Source organism: Actinia tenebrosa, unplaced genomic scaffold (genome assembly GCF_029948245.1).
Source record: "Actinia tenebrosa isolate PJP-AT-01 unplaced genomic scaffold, QUT_ActTen_1.0 PGA_scaffold8__29_contigs__length_14323225, whole genome shotgun sequence".
Lineage (NCBI taxonomy): Eukaryota > Metazoa > Cnidaria > Anthozoa > Actiniaria > Actiniidae > Actinia > Actinia tenebrosa.
The window spans coordinates 13030297-13052173 of record NW_028292585.1 but is presented as its reverse complement, the minus strand read 5'-3'; the positions used below and the strand labels follow the sequence as shown (position 1 = coordinate 13052173).

The 21877-nt window shown below is 43.1% G+C and overlaps 3 protein-coding genes across 3 annotated transcripts in view; 2 read left to right on the top strand and 1 right to left on the bottom strand.

The window, feature by feature from the left end:
* Positions 1–592: 592 nt before the first annotated feature.
* On the bottom strand, positions 593–18998 carry LOC116299323 (uncharacterized). The gene is made up of 3 exons (XM_031707961.2): positions 18864–18998; positions 18548–18770; positions 593–1088 (listed from the first exon to the last, which is right to left on the bottom strand). Exons 1-3 carry the CDS (start codon positions 18967–18969, stop codon positions 1040–1042), a joined length of 378 nt encoding a protein of 125 aa, XP_031563821.2. The 5' UTR covers positions 18970–18998; the 3' UTR covers positions 593–1039.
* LOC148905232 (uncharacterized) lies at positions 8448–9269 on the top strand. Its single transcript, XM_089024101.1, has 2 exons — positions 8448–8775; positions 8908–9269. The coding sequence occupies exons 1-2, from the start codon at positions 8448–8450 to the stop codon at positions 9267–9269; spliced, it is 690 nt and encodes a 229-aa protein (XP_088880227.1).
* Positions 18999–19039: 41 nt separating the features above from the next.
* The window catches only part of LOC116299319 (codanin-1), an 18234-nt gene continuing 15396 nt past the window's right edge, over positions 19040–21877 (top strand). The window contains exons 1-3 of the mRNA XM_031707957.2: positions 19040–19256; positions 20186–20667; positions 21516–21877. The exon at positions 21516–21877 is cut by the window's right edge and continues 285 nt beyond it. Coding sequence (XP_031563817.1) covers positions 19170–19256; positions 20186–20667; positions 21516–21877 — 931 coding nt within the window. The 5' untranslated portion in view covers positions 19040–19169. The remainder of the gene's footprint in view (positions 19257–20185; positions 20668–21515) is intronic.

The window sequence follows — 21877 nt, the reverse complement described above, 5'->3', positions numbered from 1 at the left end:
TTTGTTTACACTGATCCGCTTTCGTTACCACAGGAAGCCCAAAATTCAACTCTTCTCAAAGCTTTTTTACAGAAAAAATAACACATTTTCAGATTTTCACACAAATAAAACGCCTGAAAGGATTATTGCAGTACACAATAAACACACTTTCTCCCTGATTTCTCTGAAATGTTTCTCACTCACAATTTTCCACTTTTTTTAAATTGATGAAATTATATTTTTTGGTCAACTTACTCAAGAGGAATTTTTCTAGAACGTTCTTTGAATGACTTGCACTTTCTAGTAAGAAAATGACCTTTGTACTCAACTCTTTTTTACATATTTCGTAAGCTACTAAAAATATATTCCCAGGTGAAGACTTAAAGTAAAAAAGAAAAGATCTGTAGCAAATGAAACATTACAAAAAAAGATTCATTGAGAAAGTGAATGGGGTACTATAAATGTCAAATGTTTCCCCTAATAAGGCTGACAATGATATTACTATTTCATTTTCAGAGTTCAAAAAATTATCGCATAACATTTATTTATCAGGGAAATAGTTTATTAATACAATTTACAAAGAAAGTCATAAATTACAAATTTAAAATCTCAATATATATCTAAATTCTGTTGTATTATATCAATGGTTTACTGTTATACATCTTCATAAAAAAGGAAAGGAAAATATATATATATAAATTGAAAATAACTGAGTGAAAAGTTTATATCTAATCTCAGTCATAAAGCTCCCCAAAACTTGGGTATTATTGAATGGACTAATTTATTTAACAATATTTATCATATAGAGTACTTCTAATACACAGGTCCTCTAAATAATGCCACACAATCTCTGCAACATGCAAGTCATCTTCTTCAAAGCTGGACTTTTGATCTTTGGTCTTTGCACATGACTTGAAACGATGCGATGGCCAAAATGGGCCAAAATTAGTAAGTTTGGTGGCTGGTCTTCAAGGTTGGCACATAGATGTAGAAGTACTCTTCACTTTCCTTTATTTGTACAAGACTATTTAAAATTCTAGCATCAAAGAGAAACCTTGCTTCAGCCTTGACAGCCAAGACAGAAAACTCTTTCATCACGTTCGTCATAACTGAAAAATGTGAATAAACAATTTCATATCAATTTTGAGGCAATTTTAGACTTCACACTTTTGTGTACTTTTTTTCAAGAGTTTATTTGGGGACTAGCTTCATTTCTTACAGACCTGTTCTACCATGACCAAACCCTTAAACCTACAAATTTTATCAATACTCTGAAACAACCTCTGGGCTGACCTAAGTCAGGGCACAGCTAACTCACAGATCAAACCCTGAAACAAGCTCTGGGCTGATCTAAGTCAGGGCACAGCTAGCTCACAGATGGAACAAGAAAAACCCTCTGGACAGATCAAAGTCTCAAAGTATTGTGATGCCATGTCGAAGGAATCAACCCAGAGGTGAGTGCACTTGCTTGATTGGGAAGTGGGATAAAGCATTTTTTTTGTGACAGCAAATACTTTGTCTAATATTTAAAGTATAAAATGATCTTAAGGAATAAGGAATTGCAAAGGGTGTTGGGCAGGAGTTCTGGTCTGACTGAATTAACTTGAGTAGTATAGGGAATGGGGGTTCCAGCGCAATCTCAACACGGGCAAGACCCGTGTCAAAAATCCACCTACGGAAACAACCCACTCCAAGTGTGGTTGGGGGCAACAGCGCAAATATGTTAGTCTATATATGGAGTGCGAAGATTGTAAAGAGTTTGTTTATGATTTCTGTGTAAAGTGCTTGAAACCCAAGTTTGTACCTACTAAACCAAATAAGTATATTTGTTGTGGTAAGAAAATGCAAATAGAAGACGACACGTCAGCACAGTGTTACGAGTGTGGTAAGAATATTCGTAATGCCGTACCAAATGCTACCAAAGAGCAGTATTACGCTAATGGAGGCCGTAAGAAGACCCCATACAAAAGAATAAAATACTTCAGAGACTGGATGAGTCACATTCAAGGTCATCGGCCGGTATATTTAGACGACGAAGTAATGGAAAGAATTATAAACCACTTAGAAGAGCCAACGCCACAAAGCCTACGGAAAACGCTGAAAAAATTAAAGCTAGGGAAATATTACAAAGCTATTCCCTATCTTTTGTCTGAAATTACCGGCAACTCTATTCCTGAGGTTTCTGATATGAGCAGAGCCGAGTGGATGTTTTGTCGGCTGGATAAGGATATTCCTTATTACCCTGACGTAATTTACGAAATATTTTACAACATAGACCCCAACCACCCCCTGTTAGGATGGATTCCAAGGCGACTGACGTAATAATATGACAGCTGCGAGGCGGGGTTTTACTTTCACGTGGCGGAAGTGGCGTGCCTAGGAAGAACAATGAGTTGTTCACGTGTAAAACAATAGACAACATTCCGATCATGCCCCTTCGCCTTAACAACCAGCAAGTTTGAAAGTAGACTCGATATTCACTTTTAAAATCGCTGGTTGTTAAGGCGCTCAGGAATGTGTCGACGTCAATGATAGCTTCAGACATTTGATTACGCATATGACCCAGACAGCCGGCGTTCAATATGTAAATAGAATCCTGTCTTGCTTTTTTCAAAGCAGATGTTTACTGAGCAAGCTTTCTTTGAAGCTCTTCTTTCGCTTCTTGATAGATCTTTTTGCGAGATTCCTCGGAAAGATCTCTTACGACTGTTTTTTTATTCCTTATGTCAGTCTTTAATTTCTCGTACTTTTCCTCTTCGGCTAAGATAAGCGAGAATTCTACGTCGTCTATCTTTCTGTCACGCAAAGCCTTTGAGACAAGGTCAGTGATCGTATTTACTTTAGCCCTTGACAGAGCTATTGTCGTGTCGTGTTTTGATATTTTGCTTGACAACTGTTTCATAATGCCCGTAGCAACAGCCGAAATAATACCACAGGCTGCCCCAACGCCGGCCAAAGGAACTCCAACAATTATTCCCGGTCCAGTAAGCGAAGTAGCAACGCCGGAGCCCGTTAACACAACAGATATGGACCCTGAAGTTATCGCAATCTTATGTAGCGTACTCCGGGCTCTGACGTACTTTTTTCTAACTTTTTCATAGTGTTTTGTCTGCCCTTCCAAGTAAGCCAGGATTAAGTTCGCTTTATTCAGACGAAAGTTTTCAGCGTTTAATTCGTTAGGTTCCTTAGGAAGTTCAGGATAAAGTGGAGGCGCTGATGGTATAACATCCATTATATATACTAATGTACGACGCTTTTGGGAATGATATCGAGGAGCAGCCACATCATGACAACAGGGATTACTGGAACTGGAGGGCCTTTAGGAAGATGTTTCCGCATGCAGACCCTAGTAAGTTCGAAAGAAGACCCGATGGTATTTACTTCAACGGCTCCAGAATGTACAGCAACGAGGATTTGAAACCTACGCTGGTCGATCAAATAGACGATCAACTGAAGCATTCGCCAATGCATAAGCCAACGCCAGCGCCAACGCATGTTGAGCCCAGTTGGTCAAAGGAATTATTGCTTGGTACCAGTACTTATCCGATACCCGCAGTTTCATTTGATAAACACCCAAGCTTGGACCTAACGCTGAACATGCGGATTTCTAACAAGCATTCCTTTCCGTTAAAGGTGCGGGATATCTTCAAAGACGTACCCATTATTCATACCACCGCTAAGGAATCTCATGAATGGTTAAGTGGTCCTAACATGCGTTATTGGCCGCAGCAGCTGAACTTTGCGGTTTGGTGTGCCACTAGCGGCTGTGGTGTAAGTGCAAACTTAATGAAGAATTCAATATTTATGTTTCATTTTCACTTTACGGTTAGAAGAATACTGCATGAGATGGGCGTTACTGCATTACCAGGAGATGCCACGTTTTACCCAAGAGATAACAAATACAGCGTGCCGGCCTATAACAGGCTTTGTAAGGAGTTTGGTGTTGTAGGGAAGGATTTCCGATGCACTACGGGCGCTAACAATGGGCTGGGGCATATTTGGGCTTATTGGGGGATTGGTGGGCACGAGCTAAGCGATAAGGAAGTGCATACGCTGCGGTTGCAGTGGGACACTGGGTATCACAAAGAAACTCACGACAGTAGCACCTTCTTTGAACCAAATGCCAAGACCACTAAGGAAGTCAGAGACGGACCTCTGTTCAAAGACGAGGGTGGTAAGTATGCCGGGGCCAATCCACTGATTATTAAGATTACCAACGACGAACACGCAAAGCAATACTTTAATTTCATACCTTCTGGAGGTAAAGGACTAACCAAAGCCGGCCTTGCCTGTTTGAATCGCAGCATAGAAGCTTATGTGTATTCCATTTTGGGAGCTCAGGTAAACACCCGATCCAGCATAGTGGGGAATACCGGCGCCGCAGAAGAAACGCGAGTCGAAGCTTTGATTCTATTCGAAAGTTCAATCTTGGAGGGCGACATTAGCAAGGGCGTACAGCGTTACCAACTAGCCATACAAAATTCTAAGGCGAGGTTGGACTATGCAGTAGCCCCGGGTTGTTGGTTAATGCCTAGTAATTTATCTATAAATACTGGTTCTGTAGTAGGATACAACAACAAACTGCAGCGAGCTACTAAGGATATGAAGTTTGGGGTGAATGACGTGAACTCTGACACTCTTAGGAACATTCCTCACTTCGTAGAGAAGCCAAAAAAGTCACACGAAACGAAGCTACCCACAGTTAAGAAACCATCAAAGAAGGTCCTACCTGCGATACCTGAGGAATATGACCATAACTTATTAAAAGCCGGTCTAGCAGCTGCAAGCATTGGTCTGAGCTATTATATATGGCGATGAACAACCCCTACGTAGCTGGAGTAGATTGTGTCTATACGACTTACACAGGCGAGAAAAAATACACCCAAGCATCTTGGGTTGATGTCACAGGTATGTCTGTAGATCTGAACTACTCAGGAAAGAAGTTAATCCTTTGTAGCATTTGCATTGGCACGAGCAGCCATGCGAACGTGGGCTTTAGGTTCCTGGATGAGAATGGCATACTGCAGCCTATGCGCGCGAAGACGAGCAACAGGGAGCCTGTACATTTTTCCGTAGAGCCCAACCCAGCCAGCGAGGAAAATCTATCGGTTTGGACTTTTCACATGGCCGCCGATTGCCATGGGAAGGTAAAGCTGCAAATACGCGTAGACGATTCTGGGAGCGTTTGCGTGAATGGCATAGAAAATCGAAGAGACACGGCTTATAACCACAAGACCATTAGCACTTTTACGGTGCTTAGTCTCTAGAAGCAAACTATGTTTGCTGAAATATATGAACCCACATGTAAAGGAAGATTGGTTTCTTTATTACTTAGAGGAGAAGGAGTACGTAAATGATGAATGGTTTGACACTGATCTTTGGGTGAAGGTTGGAGGCGTGGGATTACTTGTGTGTACTATTAGCCTTAATACGGGGTATTCGTGCAATGCTGGGTTTAGGATCGTTGATGAGAATGACCATCCATTACTGCCTTACAGAAAAAAAAAAAACAATAGGAACCCAGTTCATTTTTCCTCGGAGCCCCCTCCAGTAAGCGGAGAAGATCAAAGGCCGGTGACTTTTCATATGATAGCCAATTGCCAATATGCAAAGCTGCAAATTCGTCCCAGCGATGGAGGTAAGACCATAGCAACTCGTGGTCGCATAGGAATAAATGCTGTGGGATCTTCTCCACCGGATGCTATTTGGAATCATAAGCCCATTAGCACCATGACCGCCATACCGCTAGTTCCGCATTATCAAGGCGGCGCGAATACTATCTTTACTTATCCCCAGTCGAGGACGCCTCGGGCGCCCGACGACGATAAGCCTCCAGTAACGTACCCAGATAAGATCAACCCCTCATCTTCTTCAGGAGTACCACCCCAATAGCGACGACCAAGATCCAAATGTTGTTACCCACAAACTTTAGCAGTTCTCCGCCAGCCCTAAGTGCCAAGGAAACAACCGAACCCAGCAGCCCAGGAAGACCGGCTGCCATCTTTTTTCCCAAGTCCGTTAGTCCATTGCCTAATTTCTTTACGCCCGCGCCTGTAGCCTTAAGCGCGGATAGGATAACTCCTACTACGGTGCTAATAGCGACCGCAACCACCAATGGAATGCCATACTTCAAAAGGGCTCTTTTTACCTTTTCCTTGGTGGTAAGCCCCAGCTCCTTTTCCAGGTTTTCCTTTTGCGCCTGTAATTCCGCAAGGTGTACCTGAAGGGTTTCTGATTCCCTTTGAGCTGCCTCCCTTTCCTCTTCGGGACGAGTCTGGTCGTTGATTATTTCCTGCTGCCGCTCTATTTGCCCCTCCAGGTCTTCGATGGCCTGATCTCTTTGCCGGATTTGTTCTTCCTTAGTGTTAATTTCGGCAACCAACTGCCGCCGTTCCTCTAAAGAGCCGGTTATGGTGATATGCAAGTTTTTAGCTTCTTCCTTGCTCATATCCAGGTCTTTTAGAGCAAGATTGAAGGCGTGTCGGGCTTGGTCTCTTTCGTCTAAAGCCGTTTCAGCTTCTCGCCTGAATTGCAGTATGACCTCGTTCTTGCCCTTGGTTTCTTTCTTGTGAGCGTCGGTTAGCTGCCGTATTTGTTTTTCGTAATTTGCTTCCTTTTCCTTCAACGTTTCTTGTAGTTCCTCGGCGTGTTTTTCTAGTGCGACCCTTTCATTCAGGGCTCCCAACCTTTCTAACGCACTTCTGGTAGCTAGTTGAAAGCCTCTTAATCTTGCCACGTTAACCTTGACCGAGCCATTTTCGTCAAAGAGGACTTGTGGTTTGGTCCAACGGTTTTTGTCGGGATATCTCATGTCTTGAACGCTTATGAGGACTTTGTTTCCGCGTTCTGTGAGCCTTACGTCGTCGGCCTCGAAGTGGGAATAGCGCTGCGTTAGCTCTTGCGTTGCCCACTCTACGGTTTCCCGCGCGGTTGCTCCCTGCTCACCCATGTTTCGAAGTTCTATGTACTCGGGGGCGGACTTACCCGGGTTCTTTTCGTGCCACATGCGATTCAAGGAGGTCTTGAAGCTTTTCCACCTACTGCCGTACGTGTTTTCTAGGGCCATGTCGTAGATTAGGGGGTCGGTTTCCGCGCCTTTAGTCCATGCGTCGTATTCTTCGTCGTTAATGTCGACTTGACCTTCTTCGGTAAGGGGATCAAAATCACCTTCTACTTCCATTATATATGATAAGCTCAAAGTTAAACCCCAACGTATTACCTAAGCAGGTTGGCGGACTGAAAGCAGAACGCACCTTTCACCGGGTTACATTCACGCCTTCTAGCGCTAAGCCAGGTGAGACGCTGTATGTAGGCGTGCCCCGCCTAACGGATAACCTAGTATTGGTTCCTGGTACCCTGGCTTTAAGGTTCGACCTAGCGGTGCAGTCAAGCCCCACAGATGAAAGGATTATCGTTAACAACCTTGGTCGCAACATCGTTTCAAAGATGCGAGTAAAGTTCGCCGGGGAATCCCTCTTAGACTTAAACAACTATGACCTGTACACCACCTACAAAGATCTGTGGCTGACTGCATTCGAAAGGGCACAAAAAATAGAGCAGGGTATCGGTAGCGCAATATTACGTAAGGTTAGGACTCCCACCAAGACACAACCTACCGATTCTGGCGACGCAACTGACGTGGCAGATGCAAAGGCCATCAAGACAGCCTATGGTACTAAATACGTAATACCATTGGACTTTGAGGCTATTACCAGCCACGGGGTTTATTATCCTAGACAGTTGAGTGAGTTGCAGTTTGAAGTGACCTTAGCCAACATGGCTAACATCATTGGCGGGTTAAGCACTGCGTTGTCGGGAAGTATTCATCCATACGCCATTACCAACCTGGAATTGCAGTATGAAACCATACACTCCGAAGATCTAGCACGTAGCGCTGGCATGGAATACAGTGCTGGAAAGGCTTTCTTGTACGACCACGCGGTAATGTACAAAACCTTTAGTTTCCTGGATAAGACAGACGCGGTAATTACTCAGAGCATTAATTTACCACGTCGTAGTCTTACGGGGCTGATGTTGGTATTTATTAAGCCTTATGAAGCCGGTAAGCGCGACTCTGAAGCCTTTCATAACCCCGGCATCACCAACGTCGGGATTAGCATCAATGGAGTTCCAAATAAGGTGTATTCGCAGGGAATGAAGCCCTCAGACATCTACAGGGAAATAAAAAGAAAGTTTGGGGATCAAGTTGCACCCGGTGAGTTCTTTACCAATAAGTATGCACTGTGGATTGACATGCGAACCACCAACGACGAGGATTTACATGGGCAGGGATTGCGTCTGGTAAATACCCAGGACGGCATTACCCTGGAAATCAAGCGTGACTTAAACGCTAGCGCAGGCGACTCAGACAAGATCAACGCATACATCTTCGTGGTGTCTGACGCCCAGTTGAGCGTAGAAATGAATCAGCTAAAGAGCGTCGCATATTAAGAAAAAAGGTATATATAATGCTCCGCGTATTCGAAAACAACGAAACTAAACTGCAATGCATAGTGCAAGGCGAAACTTTGTACTTCAAAGCAAAGGAGGTGGCTTTGGCGTTGGGCTATGAGCGCCCTAGAGATGCAATTAGAGCCCACGTATCTGAGAAATACCAGAAAAAATGGGTTGATCTACAAGGGGCTGCGAATCACCGCTCCTTTACTACGCAACCACATTCCGTGTTTATATCCGAACCTGGTTTGTACGAACTGATATTTAGTTCCAAACTACCCAAAGCTGTGGAGTTTCGCGATTGGGTCTTTGAGGAAGTCCTACCCGCGCTAAGGAAAACGGGTAAGTATGAGCTGGAGAAGCGCTTCGATGGTCCTAATAAGTTGGTATTCAAGATAGAAAATGAGTTCGATTTACATAAAAAGCTTGTAGATTACATACGTAGATTTCACCCTCAAATGCTAATTGCTCCAGGTCTAGGAGAATTACAGGATTCCAGTCACAAGCGCATCACTTGCTGGCAGAAAGGTTATCAAGCAGGTCAACCTGACCTTTTAATCTTAAATGCTCATAAGGAATACAATGGACTCTGTCTGGAACTGAAAACGCCCAAAGGCAATGGTGTGTTGTCAGATAAGCAGAAAGATATGATGGATAGATACCAGGATAATGGATATTTAACCATGGTAAGCAACGATTACGATGTGCTTTGCAGGGAAATCAATGAATATGCCCTTGGAATACGCATACCTTGTCCTTGGTGCGTTAAGGCTTTCAAGTCACAAGATACTTTACGAATGCACCAAAGAATATTTCATAGATATAATGATAATTAAACAAACACACTGGCGCGATCTGCTGCAAGGAGTCTCATACCGAATAAAAAATTATGTCATGTTCGAGGACATCAACCGTTTGAGGTTAGTCTTGGAACGCGACGGTGAGGAGTACACATTATGGGCACCCGACTGTGTAAGGTATGTACTGCAAGGCGAAGAATACACCAACATACGTAGTCATGGTAAGGTCAATGGTCGATGGAAGTTTGACATCGAACGTAGAACTGAAGCTAATCCATTGTGTGATTAGTCATCCTCATGAGCGGTTAAGTATTGGTCTGCTACGTCGGACCTCATTTTTTCCGTCATTTCATACACCGATAAGGTAATAGTCACACCTCCTAAGAACGCTGCAATGTAAGGTAACATTATATACTTATTTTTTATTGTTATTTTGTTAAACTCCACTCCTTCCTTACCAACAGATAATGATCTAAGGGCTTAGGACCATCATAAAGACAGCACCAAATATGCTGATCGCTACGTCTACAACCACAATCTTCACAGATTCCTTCCCAATGTTCCCTATTCTCCCACCTTACACCTTCGACGTCGTCGAAACCAACGAAGATCTCATCTATTTCTTGCTTTAACTTAGTCAAAGTCCTGGACGTTTCTGTGGGACAACAACGCTCTGCTACGTCTCCATGGACTTCACAGACAATGTCTTCGAGATGATAACGACGACAGCGATATTTATGCCAGTTCTCCTCGAAGAAGGGTTGGTCACAGCGAGTACAGCAGCCTTTTAGACAGACTCTATTCTGACGGTGATATTGTAAGGCCTGTAAAGTAGACATCTCCTTGTTGCAATCATTGCATTTGGTGCTTTTGGTCTTCTGACAGACTTTCTTGGAAACGTGGTATTGTAGTCGCTGCTTGCTACTAAAAGTCCTATCACATTGCATACACTTCATTATATACATCTTATTTCTTATTGTTAAATTGTTAAACGATGGGGTCTATCTTTGAAATTAGTACATATCTTCCATTTAACAATAAAAAATAAGACTTACCTACGATCTATCTTCCATTTAACAAAATAACAATAAAAAATAAGACTTACCTAAGAGCCTCTTTGCAATCGATAGGTCTACTTTGAACCTCATGATTCACTTATATCATCTAAGGTCCTTCTCGCCTTAGTATCCGCAGGACACCAATGCCCAACGAAGTCATCTTCAGGGAAATCCTTATTACAGTGAAAGCATTTACATTGCTTCTTCTTACGTGGCTTTGGTGTTGGTTGCGTGGTAAACAAGCAATCCGCCGGTAACTCACTCGTAATGCAATCCATATATATGATCACAGAGGGTATCGAATGAAGTCCTTAACGGACTCCTTAGCCCACGTCGCAATCGTCAACAAGGCACCAAACCGTTCTGCGCGCTTCAGGTCGCACATTTCATCGTACAATTCCTGCACGCGCTCTTTTAACCGGTCTATCTCCTCCCTTTGCATTTCTATGGTGTCTCTTTTATCTTTTGCGTCGGCGACAATTCTTTGCACTGCTTCCACTGGTTCCATCTATATATGAACCCAGATCACATGCCTTGCAATGCTCTTATCGTAGGGCCCACCGGCTGCGGAAAGACCCAGTTCATCGTGGAGCAGCTATTAGGACCCTTTAGATACCGCTTTGACTACATAGTGCTGCTTTGTCCCACCTACGTGAACAACCGCACCTGGGCGGGTATAGGAGTGAAAGATGACGACTTCTTCGTAGATATTTTAGACCCTAACGAGTTATCCAGTCATTTGAAGTTCTGGCACAAGCAATTCCCTAAAGATACACAGACGCTCCTCATATTGGATGACATTGCCTGTGGGGACGACGTAAAAAGGCGCACCTCCGAATTAGTGAAGCTCGCCTTTAGTGGCAGACATGACAACATTAGCGTTTGGTTGCTTTCCCAGCAGCTTACCAGCGTCTCTAAGCCCTTTAGGGAAAACATAGGCTCTCTCGTAGTATTTTATACTCCGAGCAAGTCTGACCTGGAAACCATTTTAAGCGACTACGGCGGTGAGATATCCAAGGAACAGTTACACGAATACATGCGGCATTTAAAAACGCACCAACATTCCAAGATGATCTTCTCTTTGAGGTTTCCGTATGACGTTAACATATATGGACATTGAGCAGCTCATAGATGAAGTCCCCACACAGTTAGATGAAAGTAACCTCAAGGAACAACTTAACATTCTTGTGTCTTCTGGGAAGTGCAAGGAAATGATAGGCAAGGAACTCACCCATGAGCAGGTTAATAAGCTGTCAGAAGAGGAGGTTAAGAAGTTCCATAAGAGGTACGAGGCTGCCCTCGCAAGTAAGACCACGGACGCCGTAGCAGACTCCGCTATCCGACTTGCCACTAAATTGCTTGGACTTGCACTGCCCATAGACGACGTGGAGCAACTACAGAAGGACATAAGAGATGACTATGTCATATCCCAAGAACTTAAGATAACCTGTGGGTGGTTGTCTTTGAAGTGCGGTAAGTTAATGGCAGTCGCCTCTGCGGCTTTGCACGTAGCTCAGCATGTCGACTTGAAGGAGGTACTAGGTTCCTTCGGAACATCTTGGAAGGACTTCAAGAAGGACAGAGAAGTCGAAAAGGTCTTCCAGGCGGCACTTGCTGAGGTACCTAGTCAAGTACCTGCAAGTGACTTATCAAGTACTTAGTCAAGTCATTCGCGGGAATCACCCAGGTCGCCTCAAGTACCTAGTTAAGTACTTATCAATTCCTTCAAGTCCTTAGATATAAATGAGTGAAGCTGAATCGAAGGCGGAGGAAACCCCTCAAGTAGAGGAGCAACGAATCACCAAGGCTAAATCTCCAGGCAGAGTTGCTGCCGGTAAGAAGCTCGCGGAGATGAACAGGAAGAACAAAGCAAAGAAAGAAGAAAAGGTGGAGGAAGAGGAATCCTTCATTAATCCTGGGTACGTCATTGGCGCGTTAGGAGTCGCTATAGCAGCAGGCAGCCTCTACTTACAATGGCGGGCAACGAAAAAGGTAGAACCACCAACGTATCACGCACCTGTGGAGGTTAGAAAAAGTAAGATCCCTGAAATGGAGTAGATTTATCACCACGTACCGTGGCGACCTAGATTTTCCTTCTTGCTTTGTAATATAATGTCGACCGCGTTGTTGAAAACTGTTGAAGAGGCAGCTATCATTACTTCTATTGTTGCGGGTATTGGTTGGGTAGGTAAGAAAGTGCTCAAAGAAGACTTTACTGAAGACCCAAGCAAGAGCTTCGCTAACTTTGCTAAGATGACCGCTGCCGTAGGCGGGGCTATCATGGTAAAGGATTACCTACGGAAGGAAAAGTACCTACCTAATGTATAATGGTTAGCTTAGTCGCAGGTGGAGTCATTGCAGCTTTAGCATTTACAGGGGCTAATTATGGTGGTCAATATTTGGATAGATTAGTTAGAGGCGACCGCAGCGGAGATTTAGCCGCCGAAAGGAAGAGACACGACTTAGCGCTGGAGAAATATCAGCGGGACGTTGCAGCTTGGAATGAAAAAAGACAAGCTTACAGGGATTGGTTGGATAAGAACTACCAAGACAAAATGCAGGCAGACAAGAACTTCGAAAACACAGACTACGCCTTCAAACTTTATGCGCAAGCACACCCCGACTTTAGAATGAAAAAGCCTCAGTTCAAGAATTACTACCAGCCTTCTAAGAAACAAAAAGACAATGAATTGGTCTTTGTAGGAGTCGCAGGGCTGGCCGGAGGCGTAGCTTTGGCGTATCTAATATAATGATCGTCTTTTTGGAAAGCGACAAGAATGACTTTACCACGTATTTGAATCCTCCCATCAAAGCCTGTAAGGTTCGGTTGGTTAGTTGCTCTTTGTACAATTCTTGGTATAATTTAATTAATGGCTTTGTCATCGGAACTTCCGGCACCAAACCAAAAATACCAGATTCCCATTACACCCCTATAACACTGGCTAAGGAGCTAGCAAAGCATGGATACACTCTTACCACAGGATTGCCCCATGAAATGAAATTCAAGAAAAATAATGGGAGCGCCAATCTAAAGGACAGTTCATTGGTAGAACTCCTGGGCCTTACTAGTACCACGATAAATAGCGGCAGTACATATGATGTGAAATGGAAAGTCGCATCCTCTTATGAAGTCTATTGCGACTTGGTCCATAGTTACAACAATGGAGAAAAGTCTTCTCTTATGTCCAAGTTTCTGCCCCAAGGTAATCCATTTGACCCAGTAGAATACACTCCCATTTCTTTGAGCTATGACTTATCTAATTTGGTAGAAAGCATAAACATCACCATTAAAGTGGACGGAAAGACGGTGGATTTTAACGGACGTAAGATCAATCTTGTCTTGGAATTCATATAATGGGCCGCGTAGAGGACAAACTTAAAAGGATTTACTATGGGCCCGAAGGTTATTGGAGAGGAGCGTCAGCTATCAAGAAACTCGCGACCGCGGCCAGGGTATCAGACGAAACGGCTAAGAACTGGTTGAAAAAACAAACCCTCTGGCAGGTTTATCTTCCCGTGCCTAAGTACATTCCCAGGCCCAGCTTCACCGTAAATACCCCCAATGAAGTTCATCAGGCGGATTTGCTTTTCTTACCGCACGATAAGGTGAGAAAAAAGACCTATAGGTACGCTTTGACCGTAGTCGATATCGCAAGCAGATACAAGGACGCCGAACCTATAACCAGCAAGGATTCTGGGGAAGTCGCAGAAGCCCTAGGTAGGGTTTATAAGCGCGTCTTGAAATGGCCTAAGCTGCTGCAAGTGGATGCGGGGACGGAGTTCATGGGCGTGGTTACCAAGACCCTGAAAGACCACGACACTAAGATTAGAAGAGCTAAAGCAGAGTACCACAGGGGTCAAAGCATTGTCGAAAGATTCAATAAGACCCTGGCCGAGCGTCTCTTTGGATACCAGTATTGGAAAGAGCTGGAAGATCCCTCCAAACGCAATAGGGAATGGACTCAGAGGCTCCCCCAGGTCGTCGCAGCTTCGAACAACGAGGCGGTCAGGGCTACGGGAATGAAACCCAGGGATGCCATAAAAAAGAAACACGTGGAACACAAGTCCTTCATCAGAAGTTCGAGGGCGGTCTTCCCCCATGAAAAAAGATTAGGCGATGTCACGGTTCGATATCTCTATGAGTCGGGTGAATTAGAAGGAGGATCCAAAAGAGCTACGGATCCTAATTGGTCTTTGGAAACTTACCAGATCCGAAGTGCGATAGCTAAGAAGGGTCAGCCCATCTTGTATTATCTTCATGATGGTCCCACGCGTGGGTTCGTCAAAGAAGAACTGCTTATCGTGTGATGTCCGAATGCTATCGTATGCACTCCGTCATCACACATCCATCGCTTACCGTCAAATGCAGACAGTGACACCTTCTCCTGCGTGACGTTATGTATCTGATGACCATAGCTGCGCAGGCTGTTCATCTTATGCCGCTGTTCCTTGCGTGTTCGTAATACGTTGAGGTAGGACTCGTGCGTAATGTCCTTCTTAACCACATACTTTTTTACGCCTTTAGCTTTCTTTTCTACGCCGTCTAACTTTAGCACGCTGTACATCTTTGGTTTCAGACCCACGTATTCCACGATGGGTTTTCCTAACATTTCGTCTTTCATCTTCCCAATTACCTTCTTATTCTTCGCAGAGTAAAGGAAGTGCTCCTTCGGGTAACCGCTGGTGTCGTACTCGTCTATGTCGGGGAGGCAGTCTTTGTAAACGTCTTCCGTTTGCACTTCTAGAATTAGGGAGTCGGTGTCTGTGTACAGGAGGCGACAGCGGTCTCCGTACTTTGGCTTAAGCTTATCGTAGTAGAACTCGTACATAAGCAGCTTCGATAGATCCAGCACCGTAAAGCCTGTGTAAACGGGCTTGTTTAGTAAGAGGTTTGCCTTTTTCATGTGAATCACGTAGAAGTTCAGCATTTCTACGTATCTAACGAAGCCTGGCTGTGACACGTATGCTTCTGCTTCCTCTTTGGTGCTGACTATTTTTACGCTTACGCGCTTGCGGATGTTCTCCATTGTCTTTCCGAACACGCTGTTGTTCATCAGTTTGAAGAGATTTTTCTCGAAGTCATTTTTCGCTGCGGTACGCTTTTGCGTGTTAAAGTCAATGTAGGGGCGCATCCAGGGTTCCTGCGTGAATTTTAGGACTCTGTGGATCTTCTCTACGCGCATTCCGTGTCGCACGTAGAACTGCAGGTTGCGGTAATGTACCACATACTTCTTCTTATCCATCAGGTTCATAGTTAGTTTCCTGTACGGTTTGTAACCAGGGCACATTTGCTTTTGCAGCGGACTTAGCTGCTTAAATGGTATCTCTATCGCTTCTGGTGCTAAGGGGAACTCATTGTGTTCGTCGTGCAGGCGCTCTGGGTACTCCAGATCCACTTCTAAAACGTAACCCTTGTCTTCCTCCTTTCCTACCTGCATGTAGAAGTCTATCGGCTTCACTGGATCCCATTCGAAGTCTCTCACAGGTAGGTACTGTGACATTGCCCAACCATAAAGGTTATTCGCATCCAGGTAGTAAATGTATGTGGTTGGTTTCTCTGGGTCGTGCTCTACTAAGGGGTTGTTTGCGCGGGCGTAACGTCGGCTGGGTCCGCATACGCCGCCACGAATACCGTCTTCCATAAACCGATACATGTCGTACTCCGTTAGGAGATCCAACTGCGCATTTGTCTTCTTTAACAAAGCACTCCAGCTGAGCCCAGGAGCCGTGTAGAAATTAGCGGGATCCAATCCGTAATATTCCATAGCCATCTTTCTGAAGCTTTGGAAAACATCTGCGAGCAGCACTACGTCAGACCTTAGGTAGATGTCGTGGTAGTCGCCCATGTTCTTACAGGAGTACTTTTCCCACACGTCTAACGCATGCTGGTACTCCTCATCCTTTATACCGGACTCGTTTAGGGTGCTGTAGAAGCGATCTTTGGGTGGTAGGGGTTCTTTGAATCGATCCCAGGAGTCCATGTATTCGTATGGGTAGACTCCTTTCCTTTCCGCGCCGTATTGACTGGAAATGGGAAAGTTGGTGTTATACTTTACGAGGTTTGCTAAGGAGTCCGCCATAAACTGCTGCGAATCTAAGAACTTTAGCTTACCCACAGTTACGGACATGTAGCGCTCTTTGTTGTTGGGTATGCATTTGACGTCGGAGCCGTCTGTTCCTTGTAGTAGCAAATGGGAGTCGTAACCGCGGAGGTTGTGAAAGAACACCGGAATCTCCATGTCTGGATTTACTTTGAAGTTTATATTGCATTTCCAATGAGCCGCTCCTCTGTATTTACCCGTGATGTGGCAGTGATCCCTAACCTTATCCACATAGAAATCCTCAACAAATGCTTTGTGACAGTGAATGCAGTGCGTGGAGGGCTTTCCCGGCTTCTCACCTTTCTTAGCATACTTCCCGCATTTAAAATGAGCTTCTCCTAGATACTTTCCATCTTCATCCCACGCTTTCTTGGCTCGTCTTCCAAACTGAAGAAGCGTATGTTGGCAAATGTAGCATTTTTTTGCCTTGTTAAAAGCCTCCTGGTTCTCTTTGGTAAATTCCATCTTCTTTGGACATCTTAATTGTTCTCTAATCTCTCCCTCCTCTTCTCGCAATGCTTCTAGAAGCTCATTAGCTGCGTTCTTACCTCGGTAAATCACAGGAGGGTTTGCTTTACCGTCTGATCTGACTACTATGTAACCAAAGGAGCAGATCTCGTGTAATCCTACCTTATTCGTGGCGCCACGTTTCTGCTCTTCCTTAGTTATCAACGCTTCGAAGTCTGCATATATCACGTAAGGCACTTGCATCTGCTTTTGATGGTCTGCGTATGAAAGCTCTTTGTTGGTGGGCATCTGGATCCGTTGCGCCACTTCTTCGACTCCGCGGCAGATCTCATCGTGTTTCTTTAGGGTATTTAAGGATGTAAATGACAGCAAGCAGCAGTCACAGAAGTACTTTTTGCCTTTGTGCTTAGTATGTCTGTAGAATAGTCTGCTAATGTGTTTAACCCATGAGTAGTGTCCGCCGTGGTAGAATAAATGTACGCGCTCTCCTTTACTTTTTGACAGAACTAACGGTACTATCGTCTGCTCTCTGACTCCGTAAACGTTAATTGCTAGATCGTTTATTTCCTCAAATATGGGGATGTCTATCAACTGCATGGGAAATTCCACACCATCCCACTCTAAATCATCTGTGGGATACTTACTTGTCCTACAGGGATCCTTCTCTGCTGGATACAGTGCAGACCTGATTGCCCACATAAAGCATCGATTGTCTTCATTCTTCACGTTTACAATAGCCTTCTTCCTTTCTACCCACGTTGGTAGCGGTACGTAACTCCCCCCTCGTATGGGTACGTACCTGGCCATACTTATCTCTATTCCTTCAACCTCCTCTACTGTCCAACCCGATCCTTCTTTCGTGTAGTTAGACAGCGACTCCATTATTGCTTCTAAGGCTTCACTGAGTGACCTATCCAGATTCGTGGATTCTAATATCACTAACGACTTTGATCGCAACATTGCTGTCGTCATTACCTCGTCTTTTGACAAACTTACTTCTACCATTATGCTCGCTTTCAGGGCTCCTAATTCTTCTATACCTTTTCGGAGAGTCCTTTTAACCTTCCTTTCTGACTGACGCCAAAACTGTCTAACGTCAATCTCACCGTTACCGGGTATTGACACCGTGCTGAAGTTGCTTTGGGATTCCATCTATATAATAGGAAATATTTTATACCTAATACCAAGCACTTTTTAAGTCGTCGTAGTCGTACTCACAGTCCTGACAATGCCAAAACAATTTAACCTTAGTCTCAAACTTCTTACCACATCCACAATCATAACTGCTCATACACTTCGTCTTCATTTTCAAATGCTTTTTCAAATCCGCTTCTTTCTTAAAAGTTCTCTTACATTCTTCGCACTCCATATATAGACTAACATATTTGCGCTGTTGCCCCCAACCACACTTGGAGTGGGTTGTTTCCGTAGGTGGATTTTTGACACGGGTCTTGCCCGTGTTGAGATTGCGCTGGAACCCCCATTCCCTATACTACTACTTGAAACTATCAAATCACCAAGGAAATTGCATAAGAGTTTATTATGCTTAGTCTTCACTTTTATCTCTCTTATTATCATATTTGGTACCTCAGATGGATATATTGACCTACCCTCCCCTCCCCCCAAAACTTTTTTCTACATCTTCTTGTGGAGCTCCCTAGACATCTGTTTTATCTTAAATACTTACTTTACTATCGAGCAAATCCCACAGAAAATTCCTCCACAATTCTGACACGTTTGAGTGCAAGACGAACAAACTTTCTTGGAGCAGAACACACACGCTTCGAAGAGATTCGCTTTGGAGTCTTGGCAACTTGAACACTTTAAAATACTTTCTTGGGACACACCATTCAGCATTCCTGCGCCGAAAAGCTTGGCAGATCCTTTCATGAGAAGATCTGTAGTTCTTGCTACGAGAAAAAGAAATGAAAAGGCACATTGTAGGACCATGCTGAACGCGATGAACAATTATGAAGTTGGACAAACAAATGCTGTAAACTTACCGTAAACCTTCATCAAATGTGCGTCCTTATCGACGTGTAAACTATTAACATGTGTCTTCATCTGTAGAGGAGAACAGCTATGAAAGGGAAAGCTTCTTTTAGGCATTGTGAGGCGATATCTTTCTCTTAAAATCCAATACGTTTGTTGTAGTAGCTTCTCTTCGAAATGAACGCTTCTAGTAGAGATCGTTTGTAATCGAGTAGAAATCCTATACTCTGATTGGCTAATATTTCCCGCCAAATTCTATCAGGTGATTGTGCACATGCGCTTCTTGGTAAAAGCGCTGGATTCGAATTATTTTGCAAATGGCGACTGTGTTGGAGACATTACTTGATGGAGAAATTACCTTTGAAACCTTCATCGAAAGACTCTTAAGGAGCAGAAAAACAAAGGTAAGATTGTCCACGGAGTGTTACTTCTTTGGATGGTTTTAAAAATTTAATCGGATGAATTTAAAAAGGAATAAGTTGTTTATTGACAATCACTACACTAATTTCTAATTACTTTACATGTAAATAAATTTATTCATAGCCGATATTCATTTTAGGTGGTATTTAAGTCACAACTAAGCATTCTTACTTTTAATTTATAATTCATTGATTGATTGAAATATACTTATGATTAAACTTAAGGCCCTTTTACAGGTCGTTACAGGCTGAAACTTTTAGTTGAAACTTGTGTGCGATGCAGTTATTTTTGTTCTTGTTCAAGACACAAGTTTCAGAAAAAAATGCTCTGTGTAACACCCCTTTGAAACATGTTTTGCAATGCCGTTGTTCAGCAAAATGTTTCAATAATGAAGATCTTTGAGGCCAATGGGCTGATGGGATACACTGGGTGCAGACACCCACCCTCTCCTTGCAATCCCCTTACTGGGTAGATTATTAACCACCATTTATGTTTATTAGTATATTCGTAATAATTGTTGGTTTGAGAGTCAGTAATTGGTGGCTACGTTTTTTTATGCATAAGATAACCTATTCATTTTTTCATCAAATACACTTCCCCATCTTTAAAGAATATAGGCCAGACTTAATTGTATTATGGAGAGCAATCAGCTTATAACTCTTTTTACTTAGACACACGAATTCTCTAGTTTGCCTCAAGAGCTTTTAACTTAGGAAGGTTGTTACACGGATGCATATGAAGGTCATCTCTAGGGAATTTATTTTTTTATGAAGCATCCTTTGTTATAATAATAAGTCTCCTATACAGCCGCTGTTAGTGTCAATCATCACAGTTTACATTGCCTCATGTGATAGAAGTCAATATGGATTTTTTTTGAAACCATACATTTATCTTATATATCATTTTCCACTAGATTGATGGCGTTCGAAATGATGTGAAGGAACCAGAAATCAATATTACAGAGTTCATTCCATTCTTTTTGAATTATCTTCGTGAACGAACCAGGCATCATCTTCTCTGGCGGCAGAATGTACCAACTCCAAAAAAATCAAGATCTCATACCAGAAAACAGGACATTAACCATAATACATCTAATACGAACTTCACTGATAAAGAAACACCACAAAAGAATTCTTCACGTGGGCTTAATTTTACTTCCCAGAGAACACCATCACCAAATGTCAATAATACTTCTTCACATGGTCGTAGAGACAGACAGTATGGAAAAGGACAGTCACCTAAGTCATCTCCGTCGTTGAGACAAAAGTCACCAAGAGTGACACCAAGTAATCAGAGCGTTAGTCAGACACCATCACCTTTGGCTGTGCAATCAAGACCTAATTTAGATGACTTGGAGGACTTCCCCACTATTGGGTCAATATCAACTCCTAAGAGGTAGGAAAATCTTTTTCGCCTAAAAGTAGATCACTGTTCTCAGTGACGGAAATAAAACATGAAATTAACTTAATAATGGATACTCACAATCCTTTGCAGTTTATAAGTTACAGCCAACCTGTCTTTGCACACATTCGTTCCAACAACATCAAGATTATGTGTAAGCCACCCACCCAACTCTAGGTACATGTATGATGTGGGTGCTCGATGACTGAGGTGTGCATAGGTATACAGCTGTCCACCCTCATGGACAGCAGCCATTTTTCCAGCTACTTCATATTTGATATTTATTCATACATGTGCATTGTAAAAACTACTAATATTGTACTATTTTCAGTTAAAATTTCTTGTCTGGGGAAAATTTGTATCTAATAAGTGAATAAATTATAAACAAAGAAATAAACAAATAAAGGAAAAAAGGAATGAACGATGGTTATGTTGATATTAGTGATGCTGGCCATGATTGTGGTGATGCCTATGACAATAATGATAGTGATGATAACAATAGTGATGATAGTATGATGATTGCAGCTATGCCCATGATGTTGATGATAGTGATGATGATCATGCATTGATGATGATTGTGGTGATGCCCATAATGATAGTGATAATGATGATGGTGATGTGATGATTGTGGTTGTGGTGGTGGTTGTGGTGGTGTTCATAAATTTTAATTTTGAATCTTTTAATAAGTACTTGTTGAGAGGTGAAGCCATTGGGCAGATTCTTTTACATACTCTCCCTTTGGAAGAACATTTTAGTTGGACTCCCTTTTGGCATAGGACATTTCTTGCTTTTCACAACTAACTAACATATATTCTTATATTTGTTTTTGTACTTGGATGTAGCAAGAGCACTCCATCAAGAAGAATTACCCCAACACCTGTGAAAGCAATTCTTGACAAATCTTTATCACCCTTTTCTTCTGGAACTTTTATCTCTCCCCCTCCACCAGGAGATAGCACTTTGAGTCCAACCTCACTACAAGAAGAAAGAACGATGTTGAAGGCTATGAAATCAAAGAGACGAAGCAAGGGAGACTCTCCTTGGGGGAATAAAACAAGTCCTAATAATAATTCAGGTTATCGGTCTCCGTCATATTCTGTGCTTGGAGATTTTATTACTCATTCACCTGGAAGTTCACAGAAAATCAAATCAGGACAAACTGTGGATGGTGATGTGGACTCTGGAGTGAAAACAAAGCTTGTAA